Source organism: Lycium ferocissimum, chromosome 3, assembly GCF_029784015.1.
Source record: "Lycium ferocissimum isolate CSIRO_LF1 chromosome 3, AGI_CSIRO_Lferr_CH_V1, whole genome shotgun sequence".
Taxonomy (NCBI): domain Eukaryota; kingdom Viridiplantae; phylum Streptophyta; class Magnoliopsida; order Solanales; family Solanaceae; genus Lycium; species Lycium ferocissimum.
This window is the reverse complement of record NC_081344.1, coordinates 6,693,657-6,715,928: the sequence shown is the minus strand read 5'-3', so window position 1 is coordinate 6,715,928 and position 22,272 is coordinate 6,693,657. Positions and strand designations below refer to the sequence as shown.

General features: G+C 33.3%; 2 protein-coding genes across 2 annotated transcripts; one reads left to right on the top strand and one right to left on the bottom strand.

Moving 5' to 3' along the window:
• Positions 1-2,940: 2,940 nt before the first annotated feature.
• LOC132049491 (aquaporin TIP1-1) lies at positions 2,941-5,080 on the bottom strand. The gene is made up of 2 exons (XM_059440319.1): positions 4,592-5,080; positions 2,941-3,544 (listed from the first exon to the last, which is right to left on the bottom strand). Exons 1-2 carry the CDS (start codon positions 4,973-4,975, stop codon positions 3,182-3,184), a joined length of 747 nt encoding a protein of 248 aa, XP_059296302.1. The 5' UTR covers positions 4,976-5,080; the 3' UTR covers positions 2,941-3,181.
• Positions 5,081-18,536: 13,456 nt separating this feature from the next.
• Positions 18,537-21,867, top strand: LOC132049489 (uncharacterized). The gene is made up of 6 exons (XM_059440318.1): positions 18,537-18,803; positions 20,348-20,439; positions 20,565-20,643; positions 20,981-21,075; positions 21,226-21,321; positions 21,419-21,867. The coding sequence occupies exons 1-6, from the start codon at positions 18,635-18,637 to the stop codon at positions 21,497-21,499; spliced, it is 612 nt and encodes a 203-aa protein (XP_059296301.1). The 5' UTR covers positions 18,537-18,634; the 3' UTR covers positions 21,500-21,867.
• The last annotated feature ends 405 nt before the right edge of the window (positions 21,868-22,272 follow it).

The following is a 22,272-nucleotide window of genomic DNA, read 5'->3' as shown; positions in this document are numbered from 1 at the left end:
AGCATTATCAACATCATTTCATAATTTGGAATCGTGCTTTTAATTTAAAATTTTGAGCAAACAACCTTGCAAAAATAAAATTGCAAGTTGATACCAAATGCACACATGACCATAACATAGATGCATATATTAAAGCCTTATAATAGTAAATCGATCCACATGGCAAAGGCGAATGTGCCCATATATATATACACACACAAATATATATATATATATATATATATATATATATATATATATATATATATATATATATCACCTTTTCTAGGTTCCAAAAACTAGGGGATACAATCTCAATCTTGGCTGGTACAATAATTAATTTTGCATGAGAACAAGGAGCACAAGAGAATTTGTGAAGAATTTTTTGTTTCTTCAATATATAACCACATGAATTCTCAATTATTTTCATATCATCTTTGAACCAGGATGGCCAATCGGTCATGCGAACCTCCACAGCATGTGATTCCATTATGCTTTTAGTTATGTGGTACAAATTCAGAGGAAAAACGAGCAACATTTCACATATATTTTGTTTACCCGTTATAGTTGTAGTAATATGAATATATTAAACGTTCCCATAATTTATACTCTCAGTATAATTCTTTTTTTTTTTTTTTTTTTTTGCCAATGACTTTGAAACTCAATAAGTTTTCCTTTGAGACTTACAATAACATTAATTTCATTCCTCCGGGTAGTAACAAATTAGCTTTTCTAGAGTCCTCAATTAATTATGTACTACCACATATTTCATAACACCACCCATATGGTGAACATCTCCAGAGAGTAATTGTCATGGTCAAAACCTTTATAAGTAAGACTTATTTCTTACTTTTCCCTTTGATAATTGATGATAAGACATACCACAATATTTGTGACATACTAAAAGCACGTGACCAATGACCTTTTGTTCCAAAATAAAATTTCTTTATTTTGTCTCAAACCTCCCGTAGAGGTGAGTTGTGACATTTATCCAACCATACATGAGAACATCCTTATCCATCATTTTGCACATTTCACTATAAAAAAAATGCTTGAGAATTCATAATGCTTATCGCAAGTCACATTTTCTTCAAGGAATGGACTATATTCATATATAGACGTGCTTCATAAATTTTCTTATAAGCCATTGTCATGCATTGACATTTTTCAAAATTATGACCCACCTCAACATCACCTTGAATTGTATTCCTTTCTTTTGATGGAGGATTTATAAAATTTTATCAAATTAGGTCGCACGACAACCCCATGCCCAATGACCTTTCTTACCAAATTGATGACAAAATTACCTTCACCTAGGAGGACCATTTTGAGAACTCATAATGTTTTTCCTGTTATATTACCACAATGATGATTAACATTATTTTATCCTTTGCCATGTCCACATTCATTCGTTTAACCACTTGTTTTCATTGAGACTTATTATGCATCTACCACATTCCCTTCACGGAATGGAGCATATCAAGTGAGACGGGCTTCACAATTTTTCATCAAGTACACATTATTTTGCCTTAATCATCATTGTATCATAAATATAGTGCATGGAGACTTAAACCCAACATCTTATCCATATATAGGCATGTTAGGCCACAAATCGATGGGACTTGAACCCAATATTTTATATTATCATTATAGTGCACCGGGACTTAAACCTGATGTCGTACTCTCTTGATTGATGGGACTTGAACCCACCGTCTTACCCATAACCAATAGCATAACAGGCCAATATGTACAAGGATTCGCCATCGAGCCTTTATAAATATTACCACTTCTAGTGATCATTTATTTCTTTTGGGAATTTTAGTTAGAATTGGTATGGACCTTTACCGTGAACAACAACAATTCTATCATGACATGGTCATATATAAAGTAAATAGCATAATCTGTAGATATATAAATTGTTTTGGTCATAACATAAATTTAAATCGACTAATCGCTTGTGTGGAGCTTCTAATCAATAATATGTTAATAGCCAGAGTCGAAATCGAACAAACATTGCAATTTTTTCAATAAATAAAATTAACAAACCTGCGTGAGATCGCCTAAGGTGTCAAAACTACCCTTGTTGAGACCAAGTAATGATATAAACTAAGGAAGAGCAAAAGGTTCAATTTAACTTTCTACCGGGTGGCAAACTTTTAATTTCTCGATAAACATTAAAGTCACTGGTTCTTAAAGGCAGGAAGTCATTTGATCTCAAATAAAATATTGAAACAGTTGAAGAAACAATTGCAAATGCTTACCAAAATATGTTTCAGAGCAAATTTATCATTGTACCTAACAAGCGCGAATACTGCTAATTGCCTTTAAATAACTTAATGCACTGCACAACACATATTGACTTAAAAAAAAAAAACCATAGGACTCCAGGATTAAAGAAATGTGATGTAGAATTGAAGTCAGGTGCAAACTAACATAAGGATAATGAGTTAGATGCCTTTTCCCCTTATCAATTTAAATCATTACACATAAAACACCTAGCAAGTTCAAATACAGCAGAAACAGTAAAAAAATAATTTATACCTTTCTGATGTGAGCAAAAGATAATTACCCATTCAAACGTTCTCTCAAAACAATTTCATGGCAGTATTCTTAGTTTCTTACCTCTAATCTTTGAATCTCATGCTGATAACGTATTGTAAAATCAACCTAAAAGAGTTAGCACAATATATCAAAAGATGAGCAAGAACAATAAAGTGACAAAGAGAGGAGATAATTTCTTATTTCATCAAGTAACCAAACATGTTTAAGTGTGTAACCATTAATTCGATTTTACTATTTATAGGAATACATTGAGTACATCAAACGGTGTGTCATAATAACATATGGGGATTATAAAAATAAAGTGCCGAAGTAATAGTCATGAAGTAATAGGAGTTACTTTTACAAGAGTTATGAACATGAAAGAGGAGGCGAGACATAATGGTGAAGAGAAGTAGGGTGAACTACATGGACATCCGCATTAATATATTTCATAATAGCTGCAACATAATTAAAAGAACGAAACATTTGAAACATGAAACTAACATATTTACATAAATACCCCCTCACCCCTCACCCACCCACCCCAAACCATCACACAGTACAACCAGATAACCAGGTTCATCCCAAATCAAGGGCAATTGTGAAATCACACAGAAAAATAGAAAATTCACCATTTACATTATACACTTCACATCATTGCTTATTGAGGCAAAGGATCATGGGTCTGGTTGATGAAGAAGAACTCATAAACAAGCCCAGCAAGCCCACCACCAATAAGTGGCCCAACCCAATAAACCCAATGGTTGTTCCAACTCCAGCTCACTAATGCTGGGCCAAAAGATACTGCTGGGTTCATTGAAGCCCCATCAAAAGCCCCACCAGCTAAGATGTTTGCTCCAACAATGAAACCAATAGCAATTGGTGCAATTGTTCCCAAACTACCCCTCTTTGGATCCACTGCGGTAGCGTACACGGTGTAGACTAGACCAAATGTCATTACTATTTCAAGTACCAATGCGTTTCCAACGCCAACTCCATCGGACAAGCTGAATGCACCTATCTCCTGTATCATTCCAAAGTCAAAATGTAATGTTATTGTGTACTAATTAAAATGCAAAATATTTTTTTAAAATAAATATTAAACTTTACCCTTTTAGAAGTTATTCTTTTTGTTTTTCCAATTTCGTCCTAGTGTTTGACTAGATACAAAGAGTTAAGGAGAAAGAACTTCTAAAAATGTTGAAAGGTCTTTAATATGCCATTCAATTAATATAAAAAAATATGTAATCAAGAGTAAAATAAAGATATTAAGATTAATGAGCATATATAAAATAAAAGGCTACATATTTGCATGTTGGAGCAAATATTGAGAGAGAAAATGAAAAGGCATAGGAGTACACGGAACCTATTCAAAAAAATTATATATATAGTTGAAGTTTCTAAAAATAAATTTTGGAAATTTATACTCCTAGAGCCCATTTGGATTGGCTTTAAGTTCTAAACCAAAAATTTTATAAGCCATTTTTAACTTATTTAAGTGTTTTGACAAAAATAAAAAACGAATTTAAATTAAATTAAAAAATGCTTAAAATAAATCAAAAAAAATTATGTCAACCCTAACTTATTTTTTATGGCTTAAAAGTCATTTTGGTTGGACCAATAACTTTACGCTTTTATCCTTATATTTTCTCGTTAATTTCAATACTACCTTTACTTCTAAAAGTCTAATATAAGACTTTTATCCAAACACGAATCGTATTTATAAAATAACTTTCAACACTTAAAAGATTTTTATGCTTAAAAGCCATTTTTTTTAATCCAAGCCCGTTTTTCCCTATGATTAAAGAGAAAAGTCTGTTATTCTATCTCCTTGTTTGATTATTACTACACAACAGACTTTTCTCTTTAATCATAGGGAAAAACTAATGAGTTTTAAAGTACCATCTCAGATCATTTTTGCATGTGGCAGTAGGGTAAACTTATTTAATTTTCAAGAGTACAAAATTACCTCCTAGCTAAATATATAACTTTTAAATGACCTAATACTTAAACTCAAAATTAATTACTTACTACTATTAAAAAGATCCAAGTGACAAATTAACAAACTCACCATGCCACCAGTGGTGAACTTGAGAAGCAAGCAAGCAACAACAGAGCCAAGCAACTGAGCAATCCAATAGAAAATTCCACGTAAAAGTGTTATGTTACCACCAACAAAGGCACCAAACGTGACAGCAGGATTTACATGTCCACCAGAAATGTTAGCACTAACAGAAACCGCCACGAACAGCCCGAAACCATAAGCAACAGCAACAGCAATGAGTCCAGCAGGGGTGTTAGCACCACCACCAGTCAACTTGCTAAATGCAACACCTGAACCTGAACCTGCGAATACGAAAATCAAGGTGGAGATGAACTCAGCCAACGCCGCTTGTAAGGCGTCGGGACGGGTGGCTTCATGTGGTGTTCCGATTGCTATCCGTCTGATTGGCATATTGTTGGAAAATCAAGAATTGGAAGAGAGAATTATTAGAAAGAAGGGTTTTAGTCGTTATATGATTACCCTTGTAGGCTTTTGCTATAATACTGGTTTCCACATCTCATGTAGGTCTACTTATATAATTGATGCTAAGTGAAGTTGCTATTGTTGTAGGAAAAAAATATTCATATTATGTTTCTATCAAACCAATTAAATATATATGTATCTGCATATAAATTCTTATCACTTAATTATGAATTAAACACGTTTCATGGGTGAAGGTAGCCTTCGGGATACGGTTCACTACTTTAGGGATTTTAGCGGCTTGACCAATTATTTGAGATTCTCGATTATTCCATTTTCTCATGTTAGCAATGTACAGTTGGATCATTTTCATCTTGGGACTTTTTACTTCTTTTTTTTTTTCCCATCACGTGGGAGTTAAAATTAGTTCATGTTTATCTACTTCTAGCTATGTGGGGAGGAAAGAAACGTTTGTACTCAGCTACAAAATTTATTTTATACATGATAGGGGATTTAGTAGAACATCAATAATTTTAGCATATATCTTATGTATGTATCAAAAAAATATCCACAAATAAAATTTAGAATCCAATTATAAGCGATCGTCATTCTAAAATTCAGAACCCACGAACAAATCATTATAATTAAAGGTAAGCACCATGTGCGACCAATTTTTTTTTTATTTTCTTTTACATAGTGCAACCAGTTTTCGATAGAATTTGAGTGTTTAACAAGTTGCTGTATTTGAACTTGTTACATTTTGAAGGCATTTGGACAGTATTTGGTGCAAGTTCAAGAAAATATTAATTGGAGTCGAAAAAGAGTACTTGAAATTTCGCCCTTTGTTCAAATTTGTTGTTTATTAGTATTTAAATGGCCATCACGTTCATCCCACAAAGTGAGGTATGATTGGGGAATCATATTAGTGCACGTCCATTGCTTGACAAGATGTTATCCACTTTTCTTATTTCCCATTGTCTTTCTAGCCCGTCTCTAGAAATATCCGAATAGCTTCACGAATTTTCTAGTTAAAGTTCATAGATACAGTAATATTATTTTTTTCCTCCAATATTTGTTCGACAAGTATACTATTTGGTCACTGGAAACGAGGCAAAAGCCAAATTCTCTAGAAAACATAAAGAAAGGAGATAATTATTAGCAAACTCATCAACCCTAAACAAGGATTACTTGGAAGCTGTACATACTGTTGAACATTGATAAATATACAAGAAGCTAAGTCTCAATTAGTTTGCATGACTTTATTTTAATTTAGATGAAATTAAACATATTTTAATTTAGATGAAATTAAACATTCTCATGATTTTAGCACAATTGTTTGGGTTAAAAGCCTAAATAAATAATAATGTTGTTTAATATGTACCATAACCTAATAATTAATTAAAAGTTTGTTATAAGATCATTAAATTCGTAATTCGTATAATGAAAGTTGGTTCATATCATTTCTTCACAAAGACAGACCCACATCTCTTCTGGTATGGGGAATCATGGATAAGATGAACAGATGTGATACAGATCATACGATAAGAGCAAAGACTATAATTATTGTATTATTCATTACTATAAATTTATAAACTGGAAGATGTATAGCAATTATAAAAATAAAAATATTGGACTTAAGCACAATATATAATTAATGTACAAACTCTAAATTTCTCAAATATCAAGAAGGAGAAAATTACTACCCTTATCGAAACTAAGAACTGAAAAGAAGGTTAATTATCTCGATAAAAAATGTTCCATATATTTTTTTTTTTAAATACTTCTATTTTTTATTTTTATTTTGGTAATTAAAAAAATTCCATTACCAATAAAACATATGTACAACTTAAGACAGAATACTTTCAATTTTTATCCTCTTCAATTAGTCCATTCAAAGTAAACGATAAAAATAATAGATATGGTTATCTTTTGATTTGAATCGTTAATTATCATTATCTCTAAATGTTGATGCGTCACACACAAAAAAGAACCACAATGGTCGATTACTAAAGCCAAAATACTAGCTAATGAGGGTGACCTTTACCTTAAAAAATATTGACAAATGTGATTAATTAATTACAGATAAATATATATAAGTGTGATGTCCTTGGGAGATTCCCTAATGAGGGTGACCTTTACCTCAAAAAATGATTAAGAATATATGAAGCTTAATTACAATGTGGTGGAGACCAATTATAGGAGGAATCAAATAAAGTTTATTCTCAGCACATCCTCTACCAAAACCACTACAATTTTGTATGTTCTAATTAATGAACTTGCTTACGAAATTGATTATGTTAGACTTTGGAATGTTAACACATCCACTCCACAATTCACTACAAAATTGTATGCTAATGAACTTTGCTTATGCAGTTATGTTAGACTTTGGAAATGTTAACACATCCGCTACTACACAAAACCCACAACTTTATCCTAATGAACTTGGCTTGTGCAATTATGTTAAACTTTGGAACTATTCTCATATTACAATATTTGCTTCCACAGTCACTACTAAAAAACTGCCCAAGATCGATGGACTGCGTCAGTTTTTCAGTGAAAATTGACAAAAAACCGACGGATTGTGAATCATTGGTTTAGGTCGCGTCTCTTTTTCGTTGGTTTAAAAAAAATGAAATGTAGCAACTTGGAATCAAACCCAAGTATGTACCCTGGAATTGAACAACTCTACCGCTAGACCATTTATGTTCTTTGACCAAATACTTCAATTTATGTAATTTATACTCTTAAACTGTACTTTTCCGTTCCAAAAACCGACGAACTCCGTCGGTTTTTGTATACTCCGTCAGTTTATTTTAGAAAAAATATATAAAATAATTATAATTTTTGTGCATTTTTGCGCTAGTTCCGTCGGGTTTTTTTTTTTTAGAAGAAAAAGATTTTTTTTAAAAAAAATCCAATTTTTTTTTCCGTCGGGTTTTCCCATTTTTTTTAGTAGTGAGTGAAGTCAATATTTATAATTTGAAAAATTTACTTGCCATAGCTCCCCCTAAGACATAATTATGAATAATAACTACCTTGTTTAATATTTAATTTTCACAGCTATATTATTCTAAAATTACATTTCATAGCTACCCAACTATATTTCAATTACTGTGTTTTCTCATCTCCTAAATACACGGTCCATTAGCTATTCTATCCCTAAATACACGGTCCATGAGATCTCACCCTTCTCTTTCTCTCTCTCCGTCACCTATCTCACCCCCATATCTGTTTTAACCGAGGGAGTATTATAAACAGCTTATTTGGCATTTGAAATGCAAAAATTAAAGTTCAGCTCCTTTTGAAGGGCAATCCGTTCATTTTCTTCATTGTTGTTACATATCGTTCAAAGGGTTTTTATTTTTATTTTTTTCTTTTTTTAATGCTTCCACCGGAGCATTGAATGCTGCTGGTGGAGTTGGTGGAAGTGGTGCTGGTGCCTGGTGAGTATAATCGGTGGCTTGAAAGAGGCGATGATGATTTTGTAAAATATTGCTAATTCCCTTCTCTCACTGATAACGACGCTATTCTACCGCCCTTCCAGCATGAATCCAACGCATATTCCACCTCCGATGAGAGTTGTGGAGTTTCATGCCCACCAAGTGTTTGATAAAATGTTTCAGTATATTTCAGTGTACTGTTTCAGTATATTTCGTTGTATTTCAATGTATTTCTAATATATTTATGAAGCAGTTTCTGATATATTTCATTGTATTCAATTGTATGTAAGCATACTACAATTTTATATTTCTTAAACAATCAACCATATTTCATTGTATTCTAGTGTATAATTTTCTTTATTTGGAAGTATTTCTAAAAGTTTGGAATGGAGTAATTTGGAGAGAGAACGTGGGTACGTTATGGAACTTCAAATTACATGCGTATACATGGTTGATTTAATTTGACTTACCATTTAAAATGACAAAAGAGAATCTGTTCCATAAATAGAGCCTATTTTTACTCTGCCACATTTTGTATTTCCGTGTATTTCAAAAACGCAAACTCTGCCGGATTTTTGTATTTCCGTGTATTTCAAAAACGCGAAATACAACCGAAGACAACAAAAACTAGCTATGATTTTTAAATATAGAAAAAGTAGCTATAAATTATTAGAAGTATTTAAAAGATAGCTGTTTATGTAAGTTTCACTTACAATTTTGCATCCACCTCTGATTTGGTATTTTAGTTTGGATGAAGAATTATAAAAAAGTTTTGGATGCCGGCCCAAATAAAGGAGATCATATGAGCTAGAGGAAATTTACATCACTAAGATTATTTCGTGCAGCAATTCAATTTTCAATTCTGTTTAAAAAATGTATGAGAACAACCTCAGTGGATCACCAGAAGATTTCCCTTACCACAACTCATGACTAGTGAATAAAATCCTAGCGGATCACTAAGTATTTTAATGGATGAATTTATCTCAAATCCTGGTAAATTACTACGATTTTAGTATAAATTATGTCATATTTAGAACAAATTGCTCACAATTTCTATGAGAACCAAAAGTTTTAAGAAACATCACCAACATATTTTTGTTTCACAATTCATCCAAATTAACTCCAATTTTAATATCCAACATCCCATACTGTCAATTCCAACAGTTCCCAATGACTGTATTTAACCCGAACCATCAAAAATTAATAGACCTAATTCGTTTTATCCATCAATCAATTTTAAGTAAAACCAACGATGTAGCTTTTCAAATATCTTCAACCAAATCAACCCAAATCAGTCACAAATAAGCAAGGGATATCTTTAATTTTCTACAGCACATATATAAAAGATGAAGAAGATATCTTCTCCTTAGGAACAAGAGGAGCACAAATAAATTATGATTTATTATCAATATTTGATAAAAAAAAAATTTATCCAGACCAAAAATCAAACACCAACTCTTAACAAGTACACACAATCAGATTGAGGACTATACATTTCTATTTATTGAGGACTATACATTTCTGTTTAATATCATTGATTCAAGCTTGGAAATGAAAATCATTTTCAAGATGAGAAAGACAAGATAGGTCTAGTCTTCGAAAACATTGTGCGTCAACTTATCCGCTAATTTTTTTTTTTTTAAGAAGGTACAATCACAATCATTTCCTCATGTTTACACGTTTTATTTGGCTATTTTAGTTAAACCGCAATATCACAATTCACATGAAAAGATAATCAAACGCATGTTTATGACGTGGAAGACGTAACCTTTTGAATATTTCAGGCATAAACTTATCGGATTGTTTTGAAGCCCTGTCGCTTTTTCCTGGCCTACTTCTCGTTGAATGATAATTATTAAAACTATAATATTATGCGTTGCTTCAACTTAAAAAATTTCAGGGAAAAGAATAAAGTTAAAGAAAGTTAGCACATTTGAGGGATGAAGATTGAAATGTCAACATCTTGTCTGTTGCTTTCATCTTGAAAATCAAAGTTATAGCTTAGAAGCAATACAATTACATTTTTAAATTTGATGAAATGTTAAACATTATTATCTGTAATCAAGTCATAAAGACGTGCTCACCACGGATTGATATTAAATCTCAACCCACGAATAGTATAATCACAAGTGTTCTTAACTAGCTAGGTGCATGGTGCCATTATTTCTATTATATAGAAGAGTGAAGACCTAGGATGATCAAGGGCAATTTGAGATTCACAAAAAAATCAAGCCACATTGATTAAATTCCTAGGCCAGCTATATCCTGCTAGCACTGATAGTCCCAATTCTTTATGTCAGAGCAACAGGAATAGAGGGGGCCCACATTTCCACTGGTGCACTTACTGAGGTATGCGCTGTTATTCCCGTTGCCATTCAACTGTACTTTTTGTTTTCGTATCCAGATTTTTTTAAACTAAACATAGCAATAAATTTCATACAGTATCATTTTTTAAGATATATAAATGTAATTTCTAACCCGAATTTTACTATCTCGTGATGTAAAAAAAATATGAACTAGAATGTGATAAAATGAAACTAGATTGGAAATGATGTTCAATGATGATGTTGAGTATTAAAGAAAATATGATATTCAAATGTTAAAAAGCTAATAATATAACATATAAAGCTAGCGAAATTATATTGAAAATTACTTACGCAATGCTAATTTTTAATAAGCATATAACAACAATTTTTAAGGGAAACATATCTAAATAATAAACACCAAAACTATTATATTCCATCAAGAGAAATATGTTTTATTTTAAAATATTTATAAACTATAGTTTTGAAATGGCCAAACTCATCGACAGACACCTGTGATCGTCCACTTCTTTCACTTGAACACCTCAACTAAACTTTATTTCATTTAGATACTTGAGGTAAGGTCCTACTGTGTTATTTAGACACTTTTCGCTGACTTGGCTTATAACGTGAGTTTCACTTGAAGTTTAGAGCGTGAATGCTTGAAAACATGACTTTTTTTGTTTCCCTTTTAATAATTAAAAGAATTATGAGGAATTTTTTTTAAAACAAAAACAAGAAAATACAAAACCCATCTCCTAAATCCTCCACCAAAACTCTCCCTCCCCCCTTCTTCTCCTAGCATTACAACTCCCCTCAGCAGTCCCTATGCCCAAATGTTTTTTTTTTTTCTGGTTGGCTTTTAAATTTGATATTATCTATTCTAGATTTTATTATTTTACTTTTATATCTAAACTATTCTGGCGCCAAAGAGAGGTAACAGGAGAGCAAGAGAAAGAGAGGGGTGGCGGATTTCCATTTTTTCCAGCAAGAATTCAATTGATAGCTTGAAAAATTAATGATAGGAATTCCCAACTGAAACTAGAGCCTTGCCATTTTATAAATAAACGAAGAAGAATACTATACCTTGAGGCGATAATGGAAGCTATGAAATAATGGGAAAAATAGAGAGTGGTGTGTGCACAGATTATAGGGATGGTGGTGATCGGAGAGATGCCGGCATCGTGAGAGGTGGTGGTCTGATTTTGGAAACATTAAAATATCTAATTTACTTTCCTTTTTTTATTTTTTATAAATCATCGATGTGGCTCTTTTTCATTGGATCCACGTTGCCACGTAAGGAGTTTGAACTTCACCATAGAGTTTGTTTTGGGACTGAGCTTTTTGTGCCTAAATGGCATAGAGGATCTTACCCAGGTGTCCAAATAAAATAAAGTTTAGTCAAGGTGTCTAAATGAAAGATGTTGTCAACCACAGATAGTCTCTCGATGGGTTTGGCCTTTTAAAATAATAACATTATTTCAAAATTTCAACTATTAAACACTAGAAGATGTTTTACTCCCCAACGCATAAAAGAATTTTACTTCAATTTTAAAAAGGATATATTGTATGATTACTTCAGGTGTTATAAGAGCAAAGTATTTCTTTAAGTTTAAGATACTATAATTTAGTCATAAACAAACCAACCTTATTAGAAAATGTTGTATACTGTTAAACAAGTGTATGAGAAAAATATAAATTAAAAATTTTCTAATGTTTTACATATAAAATGATGAATTGATGAGAAGTATGTTTAGATTACATTTGGAAAAAATTACTCCCGCCTTTCACTTTTACTTGTCATTTTTGACTTTGCACATCTCTTAAGAATTAATAATGAAGTATATATTTTATCATAATACTCATGTTAATTAGTGTATAATCTCGGTAGACTTTAAGTATTAATTGGAAATAGGTAATTAATGTTAAGGGTAAAACAAGTAAAAAAAATAGTTTGTCTTTCTCTTGATATGCTAAAGTAGACAAATAAAAGTGAAAGTTTATTTTTAATATAATTGACAAGTAAAAGTGAACAGAGGGAGTAGATAAAAGTAAGTTTAGTTGAAGTTGAAGTTAAAGTTAGACAAAAGATTTAGAAAATAAGCTTTTTTTATTTAAAAAAGAAATTCTTTGAAGCTTACTTGAATTAGTAAGCATTTACTCTTTCGGAATTTGACGTGAAGAGTTGAGGAGGAGCTTGCAGCTGTAAGCATTTTAAAATTATCTCCTTAAAAAATAAACAAACTAATTAAGAGTTAGACTTCAAGAAAAGAAAGATTTAATTTTTATAGATCACTTTAAATTGCATGCATCATGTAACCTAATCTAGTTATCTTATAAGGACTATCAATTTTCTCACATTCTAAATGTTACACCTCTCGTTTTCATTGCAAGGAAGTCCTTGGCCTATGGGTGGTTTATGCCCTTAGTATGGAGATCCGTACTCGAGTTTTTAAGATATTAAGTGTTTTACCCCGTGTGTACCAAAGTATAAGTACATGTTCCTTACGATACGACAGGATTAGAAGCTAAACGAATCAAATCGATGCAAGTCGGAGCGACTCAGGAGAGTTTGCAGAAATCAGTCACCATCGACGGGCCGTCGACACGTCGTCGAGCTGTCGTGGTGTACCGTCCCTGCTCCGCCGCCTCTGAAGTTTCAGGTAGCAGGTCGACGGAGCACGTAACTTTTTAGTCCCCTTTTTATATATTTGACTTTCACATTTTATTTTCATTATTTTCCACTTCCAAAATCAGAGAAGGTCCTAGAATATTCCTCTCAATACTTTCCATCATCATAGTGAAGATTTAGCAAGATCCAAGCCCCGTAAACCCGAGCTTGTGAAAGGAAAGTTGTTCCTAGGGTTCTATTGGAATTGTTAAGCTTTGGAATTGGAATTGAAGTTTGATTCTTGGAACCCTAGACTTCTCAAGGTATGTATATGATTCCTACCTTTGTGTTTAAGCTAATTACCAAGAGTTTTAGTAGTTTTAAGTAAAGAGGATTATAGTTATGGAAGTTGTAAGTTGAATAAGGGTAGAGTTGGACTTGAGGGCTATTTTGAGGGATGATTTGGAGTAGAATTGATTGTATTTTGATATGTAAGTATTGATATGGTTATTGTTAGTATTGTTGTTGATAATTAAGTTAAATTGGAGATGGAAGGATTATCGAGTTATGAAAGAGATGTTGCTCGAAATTCGTTAAGTCCCTTTTTCACTTGAATGGGATAGTAAGTGTTATGAAGGGACTAATTGTGGTCTATGTTGTCTTGATTGTAGACTTACGAGCTCAAGAAATAGACATTGGACGATTAGATACGTGTATGTTAAGGCTGTCCCTTTTTTTCTTTTGGCATGATCTTTATTATCCGCATGAACAAGTGAGCAAGCGAGTTCCAAAGACTCTACTCTTAGATGGCACAGGATTCATCGTATCCTTGATTCCTTATGTTCATGTCCATGACTTCTAGAGATCTTCTGTTATCTAGAGTAACCCGGAGTATATCTTTCATGAGTCTTTCATGCATTATATATATATATACGTACAACTATTATCTTACACCGTGCCTACATGGCCTGGAAGCACCACTACGGTGGGTGGCTTATGGATGATGATGTATGATTACACCGTGCTTATATAGCCGGGCAAAGACCACTAGTGGGCGGTGTGAGATGATTATCGTCCCGGACGCGGGATGCCCAGACACGGAATTATATTATATATGGATCGGGCCGTACGTTCCTCGGCACTATTATATGATATATGGATCGGGTTGTACATTCCACAAAGACTATCAGTTATATTATTTTTATAGAGTGCATGCATATTATTCACCGCAGAGATATTTTTAGTTATATAAATGCATTCAGACAGTCAATAGTTATGAGTTTCAGATTCCTTTCATGATTCTTATTTATATATGTTACTCATATGCCTTGCATACTCAGTACTTTGTCTGTATTGACTCCCCTATTGCTCGGGGGAATGCGTTCATGCCCGCAGGTATAGATAAACAGACTAGCGGTCCCGCCCAGTAGGTCTCCCATCCAGCGGTGATTAGTGCGCTCCACTTGATCCGAAGTAGCAGTTATGCTACTTTTGAGATATAGATATGCATATGGGTATGACGGGGCCCTGTCTCGTCCTTTCTACAACTTTTATTCCATTAGCTAGAGGTCTGTAGACAGTTATGTGTAGATGACTTGTTATGTAGCCTTGTCGGCTCCCATTCTTTTGTGTACAGTCCATGTGGCAGCCTAGTTGGCTTGCATTGTTATCTTCGATATATATATATGCATGATGCACAGTTCCTGATATTATTCTTTCATGAGTCAGTTAATCCAGATTGAGTTGCTTGTGGGCCCTTATTATGTAGTGTTGTCCAGATATGAGTATAGGGGTGTTTGGTCACTAGAGATTAGGCACTCGTCGCGGCTCATCGGTTTGGGTCGTGACACTAAAAGGGCGGGGTAAGAAAATTCAAGTTTTCGATATTTGATTAGATAGTTATCGCTCTACATTAACTCGTACTAATATTAATAGTGGTGAGCAATTGAGAATGGTGTTTTTGTGTGTGTGTTAATTTGAATGCTCAAGCTGGTTGACTGATTGAAAAACGAGTTGACTAGTAATAATGTCGAATAATAATGATAATTGTTAATAATAATAATAATAATAATAATAATAATAATAATAATAATAATAATAATAATAATAATAATAATAATAATGATAATAATATACGGTTGTATGAAACAAAAGATGAGATAACCGTGTAAAACAATGACAGGCTTGTCACGACCTGGTTTCTAAACAAATCATGATCGATACTGAATGTCATAATTTAATCGAGCAGTTTTTATCTTTTTTCTGTTTATGACATACTGCACCATAATTATAATTCTGTAACATAAAACAATAACCATTACTTAAGGCAGAGCGAAATGTATTTAAACTATTTTTTTGTTTTGTTTATGAAGCTTCAATTGAGAAAACAATATTCTACTAATGTAAAACTAATGCAATAATGGAGACGATTACCACACTGTGAACAATGCACATGACATGAGTTTCCTGACTAACCCTCAAAATCAGCAATAAAAGAATAAATTGAATGAAGAAATAACGAGTCTCCACAAATAACAAAAGCGAAGGTTGCCAATAATCTTTCTAAAGTGAGAGACCATAGTTTATAGTACAACCATCTGCATTACATCGACATAGCCGATACAGATTTCCACTACGTGAATACGACTTCTCGATTACTAAAAGTTTGCAAAGCATGGGGAAGAGGAGAAAATTAGTGGCCATAATCATTTAAATGCAGGCCAATGAAAATAATTTTGTAAATTTTTTATGACATTTTCATATCTCTGGTGTGTAAACACATTGATCTCTTGTAAAAGAATAAACAACTAAAAATAAACTTATAAAGGAAAAAGTGTCAAAGTACCCCTCACCTATTCGAAATAGAACAAATTTTCACTCTGTTATGTTTTTAGCTAGAAAACATCCTCTAATCAACTCAAAAATACTCTTCATATTAGCGGTTGCTCCAAAACAAAGAAAAATGCACTTTTGCCCTTGAACTATTTAAAATGGGTTGCAAAAATTATTGACCGGCAGAAAAAGGAGCGATCATGTTCCCTCGATGATTAGTGTATCTAGATTTGTAATAGTGTGGCTAATGTTTAAATGCAGGCCATGAAACGAAATTGTAATTTTCTATCATAAGAAAGAACAAAGAGAAGAACTTTGGCGCACCGCAGGATCCGCGCGGGAGTCCGCAACTTTTTTACCCCAAAAGTATTAAAAGACACCAAATATCCCACTAAAAAAAAAAGTAACCAACTACCTTTTGCGCACTAAATTAGTGCGTAATAGGATCAAACTGCAAATTTACAGTTAAGTTCTATTGCGCACTAAATTAGTGCGCAATAGAGGTTTTATTTATTTATTTATTTTTATTTTTTTGTATAATTTTAAAGTTTTCAAATTCACATTTTTTCCATACTTTGATAAAAATTTAGTCATGTTTCAAATCTCCGAAATATCAATATTTTATATAGAACTTAATATCTTTTTTTGCGGACAACAATGTCGGCTCATTACATCAAGTATACCTAAACGTTTGGATCGTCATTTTAGGGGTTGTAAAGTGCCCCGAAGTAAGTTTTGTTTGATTGAATCTTGTTATCTTTAGGTTTAAGTGTTTTATTTTATAAGGTTTTGATTTAAGTGTCTTATTATTTAGTCAAGGCATTAATTTATTTCGAATGTACAAATAAAAATATTATATTAAAAAATAATTCATCGAATACGAGAGATTCAAAATAATTCAAAAATACAATAACAAAATAATACCAAAATATTTAAAATAATACGTCAAGTTCGAGAGGCCTCGTAGGCTACACCTTATCATGTCCCTTCACCAAGGTTCGATCCCTAGTGGTTGAGGTAAAAAAATAGTCAAATAGCTAGACCACCAAGCCAAGTTGGCATTTAAGCAATATGTGGACACTTTTTATATTTTATAGTGTTCACTAATGCTATTTATCTTGTTTTCTCAAATTGAAATTCCAACATTGAAATTGACATTCAAAACTTCATCATCACGGGATTTTCATCTTAAAATCTACTTTTTATCATCAGATTTTTACCAATGAAGAGTGAAAATTGTGCACCAATGGAAAATTCAAATTGAATGAGATAATGGGCATTTTTTGGAAATTGGCCTGGCCAAACCGCCTTGCGGCCGTTTACCCGCTGGATCTCGGAAAAATACCCAAAATAAAAAAAAAAAAATGTGTCAAACGGACAACCGAGCGCAAAGTTATGACCGTTTAAAGTTTCATCAATTTACAACTAGTTTTTCTCCCTCTACTCCGTAAAATAAAATTGCCTTGACCCAAAAAAAGTTAAAACTTAATAAAGTAAAATACTTAAACCTAACGATAACAAGTCACCAAACAAAACTTACTTCGTGGCACGTTACAACCACTAAAACGACGATCTAAACGTTTAGGTATACTTGTGTAATGGTAGCATTGTTGTCATAAAAAAAGACATCAAGTTCTATATGAAATATTGATATTTTCGAGTTTTGAAACATGACTAATCTTTGGTCTAAGTATGGAAAAAACGTGAATTTGAGAGTTTTAAAATTGTCAAAAAAAAAAAAAACTATATTAGTGCGCAATAGGGCCAAAATGTAAATTTACACTTTGGTCCTATTGCGCATGAAATCTTGTATAAAAAGCGACTTTAGTTCTTTTTTTTAGTGGGGTATTTTGGTGCCTGGACACACTTTTTGGGTTTAAAAAGTTTGCGGGCTCTTCGCATGGCGACTGTAGTTGATTCACATAGCCTGGTGGGTTATTTGCACTTCTATCCTTATTTTGGGCCAAATCTTTATATTTTTTTGCCTTTCAAAATCGAATTTACGCCTAAAGGGGTATAGATATACATCATACTACTCTCTCCTTCTCAATTTAAATGTCTTAATTTGACCGTGCACAAAATTTAAGGAATAAAAGAAAATTTTTAAATTTTATGATTATAAATTAAAAATATGTATAACATATTAAATTGTTCTTTTATTCAACTTATTAAATATATAATGAGACACTCTTTGTGGAACAAACCAATAAAAAAAAAAAAAGTTAAATTGGGATGGAGGAAATATTCACAAATTATGCTGCCAGCGCTGCTAAAATAACTTTGCCTAGACATACGTTTGATTTTAAGGAGCACAAATTAGACCAGCTCGTTTAAAGGACAAAAATTAAAGACCAGTCCATTTGAAGGACAAACCGTGCAATTACTTCAGCCTGGGGTTTAAGCAAAGTGCAGGGTTTTGACTTTGCTGAGGAAACACAGCCAAGAAAGTGATAGAAAGAGAGAGATGGCAGTACCAAGGGGACGTAACGGTGGAGAAGAGGAAGAAGAAGGAGATGGTGCTATTTTTGAAGATGAAATTGAGTTGGATGATCCCAATTCCGTTCCACCTCACCTCCTTAACCTTTTCGACGCCGCCGAGAATGGAAATCTCCACGCCTTACGCCATGCCCTTGGTAATTGTTCTCTTTTGATCTATTTCTATATATTTATTGTTTGTTGATTTCCACTGTTGAGTCTTTTCCTCTAGTTTCTTGTCCTTCCATTTATGTTATTATTATTTTCAGTGCTCCTTTTTCCTATTTGACCTGCTTTGTTATGAGCCGAGGGTGTATCAGAAAAAGCCTTACTATCTCCCAAGTAGGGGTAACGTCTGGGTACACTCTATCCTTCCCAGACCCCACTTTGTGGGATTTCACTGGGTTTTAAAGCTGGGTTCTTTTTCTTTTGGGGGTTTTTGTGGCCCAATGTATATTGGTGCTAGTAATTAGTGAAGGGGTTAAAAGAAGAAGAATAAGTACATTTAGCTTCTCCTGTTTTTTATTCTGTTCTCAACTGTATGTCCCAATTTGCAGAAATCTATCTATCTACTTGTTTGTTGATTTATACTTTATTGCCTGTTGAGTCGTTCAAAAATTAAAGCTGGGTTCTTTTTTGGGGGTGGGTTTTGTGGGATGAGTTTATTTTTGTGGCCAATGTATATCGGTGCTAGTAATTCTTGAAAGGGCCGTTTTTTTTTTTTGGGATTGTGATTTGGTGATTTTGATTTATGTAGACAAGGAAAATTCCTAAACCAGTTGCATTTGTCATTTTTATTTTCTTGAGTTTGAACCTAGCCTAGAGTGGGTGCTGGAGAGGAGAAGTGGAGGTGAACTAATTTACTGTTCTGATCATGAGTTTGATAAAGATGATTTTTTTGGGGGGTGGGGAGTGGGGCTGTTGAAGATGAATCCTTTTTTATTTTGGGATAATTGTTAGGAGTTTGAAGGTGGTGGGAAGATAGTGATTCAGGAGCTATTTGGATGAGTTGTTTAATGGGGGTTAATGGTTTGAAAGACGAAAACTTTATGTCGAGAGTAAATTGGTGGTCTGTAGTCTTGATCTAATTATAATTTAGTTAAGTTTATTCTGACTAAATGTCTAGACATTCAAAAAAAAAAAAAAAAAAAAAGGAATGTACCAAAAGATACTTTATCACCTTGTTATCAAAGATTCATGGGAACAATGTTGGTCTGTTGAACTCTACTTTGTTACAATCTCGAGGATAATGGAAGGAGTAGGAATGAAATTTAGCTGGACTACTAAGAAGCCAATGCCTACATAATGATATCATTGATATGTGTGTGTGTGTGTGTGAGAGAGAGAGAGAGAGAGAGAGAGTGTTCTGGAGTTGCTTGCCCTGAACTCCTACTTCATACTCTCATTTGACTGCTGATCTGTAGGTTTCAAAACTTGCAACAACGTTGATATCCGAAATAATATTCTTACTTGCTCTTCTCATCATTCTATACAACTACTTAGTCTAGTACATAGTGACTTTGGCAGGCCTGCAATGAGCATTATGTTGCCTCTCTCAATAGAACTAACTCGTCATTTGGACAATATTTTAGTTGGAAGTTGATTTTTTTTTTTTTTTTTGCAAGTTGAATAACCTGTTCAATATAGCTTGTGTTCCATTTTTGCATCAATTCATGTGTTTCTACCTGTTGGACTCGTGCAGATAATTTGACTGGAAGCATTGATCAACCTCTTGAAGATGGGGACACTGCTCTTCATCTCACATGTTTGTATGGCCATCTGTCCTGCGTGCAGGTTGGTGCACTTGCCATGCTTAATTGGAAAAAGTTTCTGTAGCTAACTGTATTGATCTTTTGATCTCTTAATGATTTTATAACCAAAAGGATAATAAACATCTTTACTTTTAATTTTCCATCCAGCTATTGTTAGAGAGAGGAGCTTCTTTGGAGGCTAAGGATGAAGATGGAGCAATCCCGTTGCATGATGCTTGTGCTGGAGGTGTGTCATTCACTTCCAAGTTTATAGTGATATTTCATTGTCATAGCTATCCTTTACTGTCATAATTTTTAAGTATATCAATTAGGGATGTCAAATGGACGGGTTGGGCTGGATTTGGGTGCGTCAAAATGGGATGAGTTAATAAATGGGCGGGTCAAAGTTACTTGGGCTGAGCTAATAAATGTGTGGGTCCATGACCAGCTCAAACTTGCACGGGTTGGGCAGGTCATGTTTTCAAGAGCTAATTTGCCACGTCCAGTCATAGCTATCCTTCACTGTCATATTTTTTGGAGTATATGAATTCATATCCATAAAAAAGTGGTTTAACCATTAACAGGATACACGGAGATATCCCAACTGCTGATCAATAGTGCCCCTGACCCTGAATGTGTGAAGAGGATGTTGGATTCTATTGATGTAGAAGGTGATACGGTGAGAATTTCTATTAAAATTTTATTTTTTATTTTAGTTTTCTGGACTGTTAAAGGGAACCAGCTCTTCTGTAATCAGAACTTCTGTTCAAGCTGAGTTTACTCCTTGCAGCATCTTTTTGCTAATTGTGTTTGGTTGAATTTGAAATAGCCTCTCCATCATGCTGCCAGAGGTGAACATGTAAATGTCGTTAGATTATTGCTAGCTTCAGGGGCTTGTCCTACTAGGACCAATATATATGGAAAGGTTAGTAGCTGATGCAACATTTCTTCTTTGATTTAACATGTGTAGTTAAGAGGTTTTTGATGTCTGATCAATTCAACGTGACATGTGATTATTGCAGACCCCCGGTGAGCTTGCTGCACCAGACACTGAAGCTCGAAGAATCTTAGAAGAAGCTTCAAGTGCTGTTCCTAGCCATTAGGCCCTTCATGCCGAGAGTTTGACTTGGAAGCTTGGTTATCACTTATCAGTACTATAGTTTTGCCTTATTTTATAAGTAGAAGTTTTGATCAAAATTTCCCCTTGGAAAGATAGGAAATTATGTAATTAGGGGACGACTATGCCAGTGAATTACAGTTCTGACAAAAGCTTTTTCTGTCTAACAGTTATCAATTATTTGTCCAGTAGAACGTAAGAATTAAGTTCAGTCAAATCTTTGCTACGACAGCTTCTGCTCGGATGATTTAAAGGAGATTGTGAAAAACTGAAAATATGGAATATTTAGAGGAATTCACTTTGATTTCTATGTACTGTTACGCATAATTAAGTAACTGAAATGTGTTTCTTGTTGATTGTTTTCTCTGTTCTTATTTTTTGTTCCCTTTGGGTCCACTTTTTTGCTCTTTATCGCTTCCTTACATGGTTATTAGACTACAAGTAAAAAAAGCATTTGGAAACAAAATAATAATCTATTGGTTGCTTGTTCATTAGAACTGAGTGTGTTGTATCTTCTTTTTTGCAGGCAAGAAGACTTTTGATTGCTTCAATAACCTTCCGTCTTGTGTTTTTATTTATTTTCTGCTTTTGTTGTTGATCGCTTCATCATTCGTGACTAGTTATTCTATTTAATGTCATTTATATTTCCCTAGTCGTATTGCTTATGTTAAAGAAAAAAAACCCCTTCTCTAGTCGTATTTGTATATGGATTAACATCGAAAGAAGGGAGTGAAGATATTAATCTACCAAACAAACTCG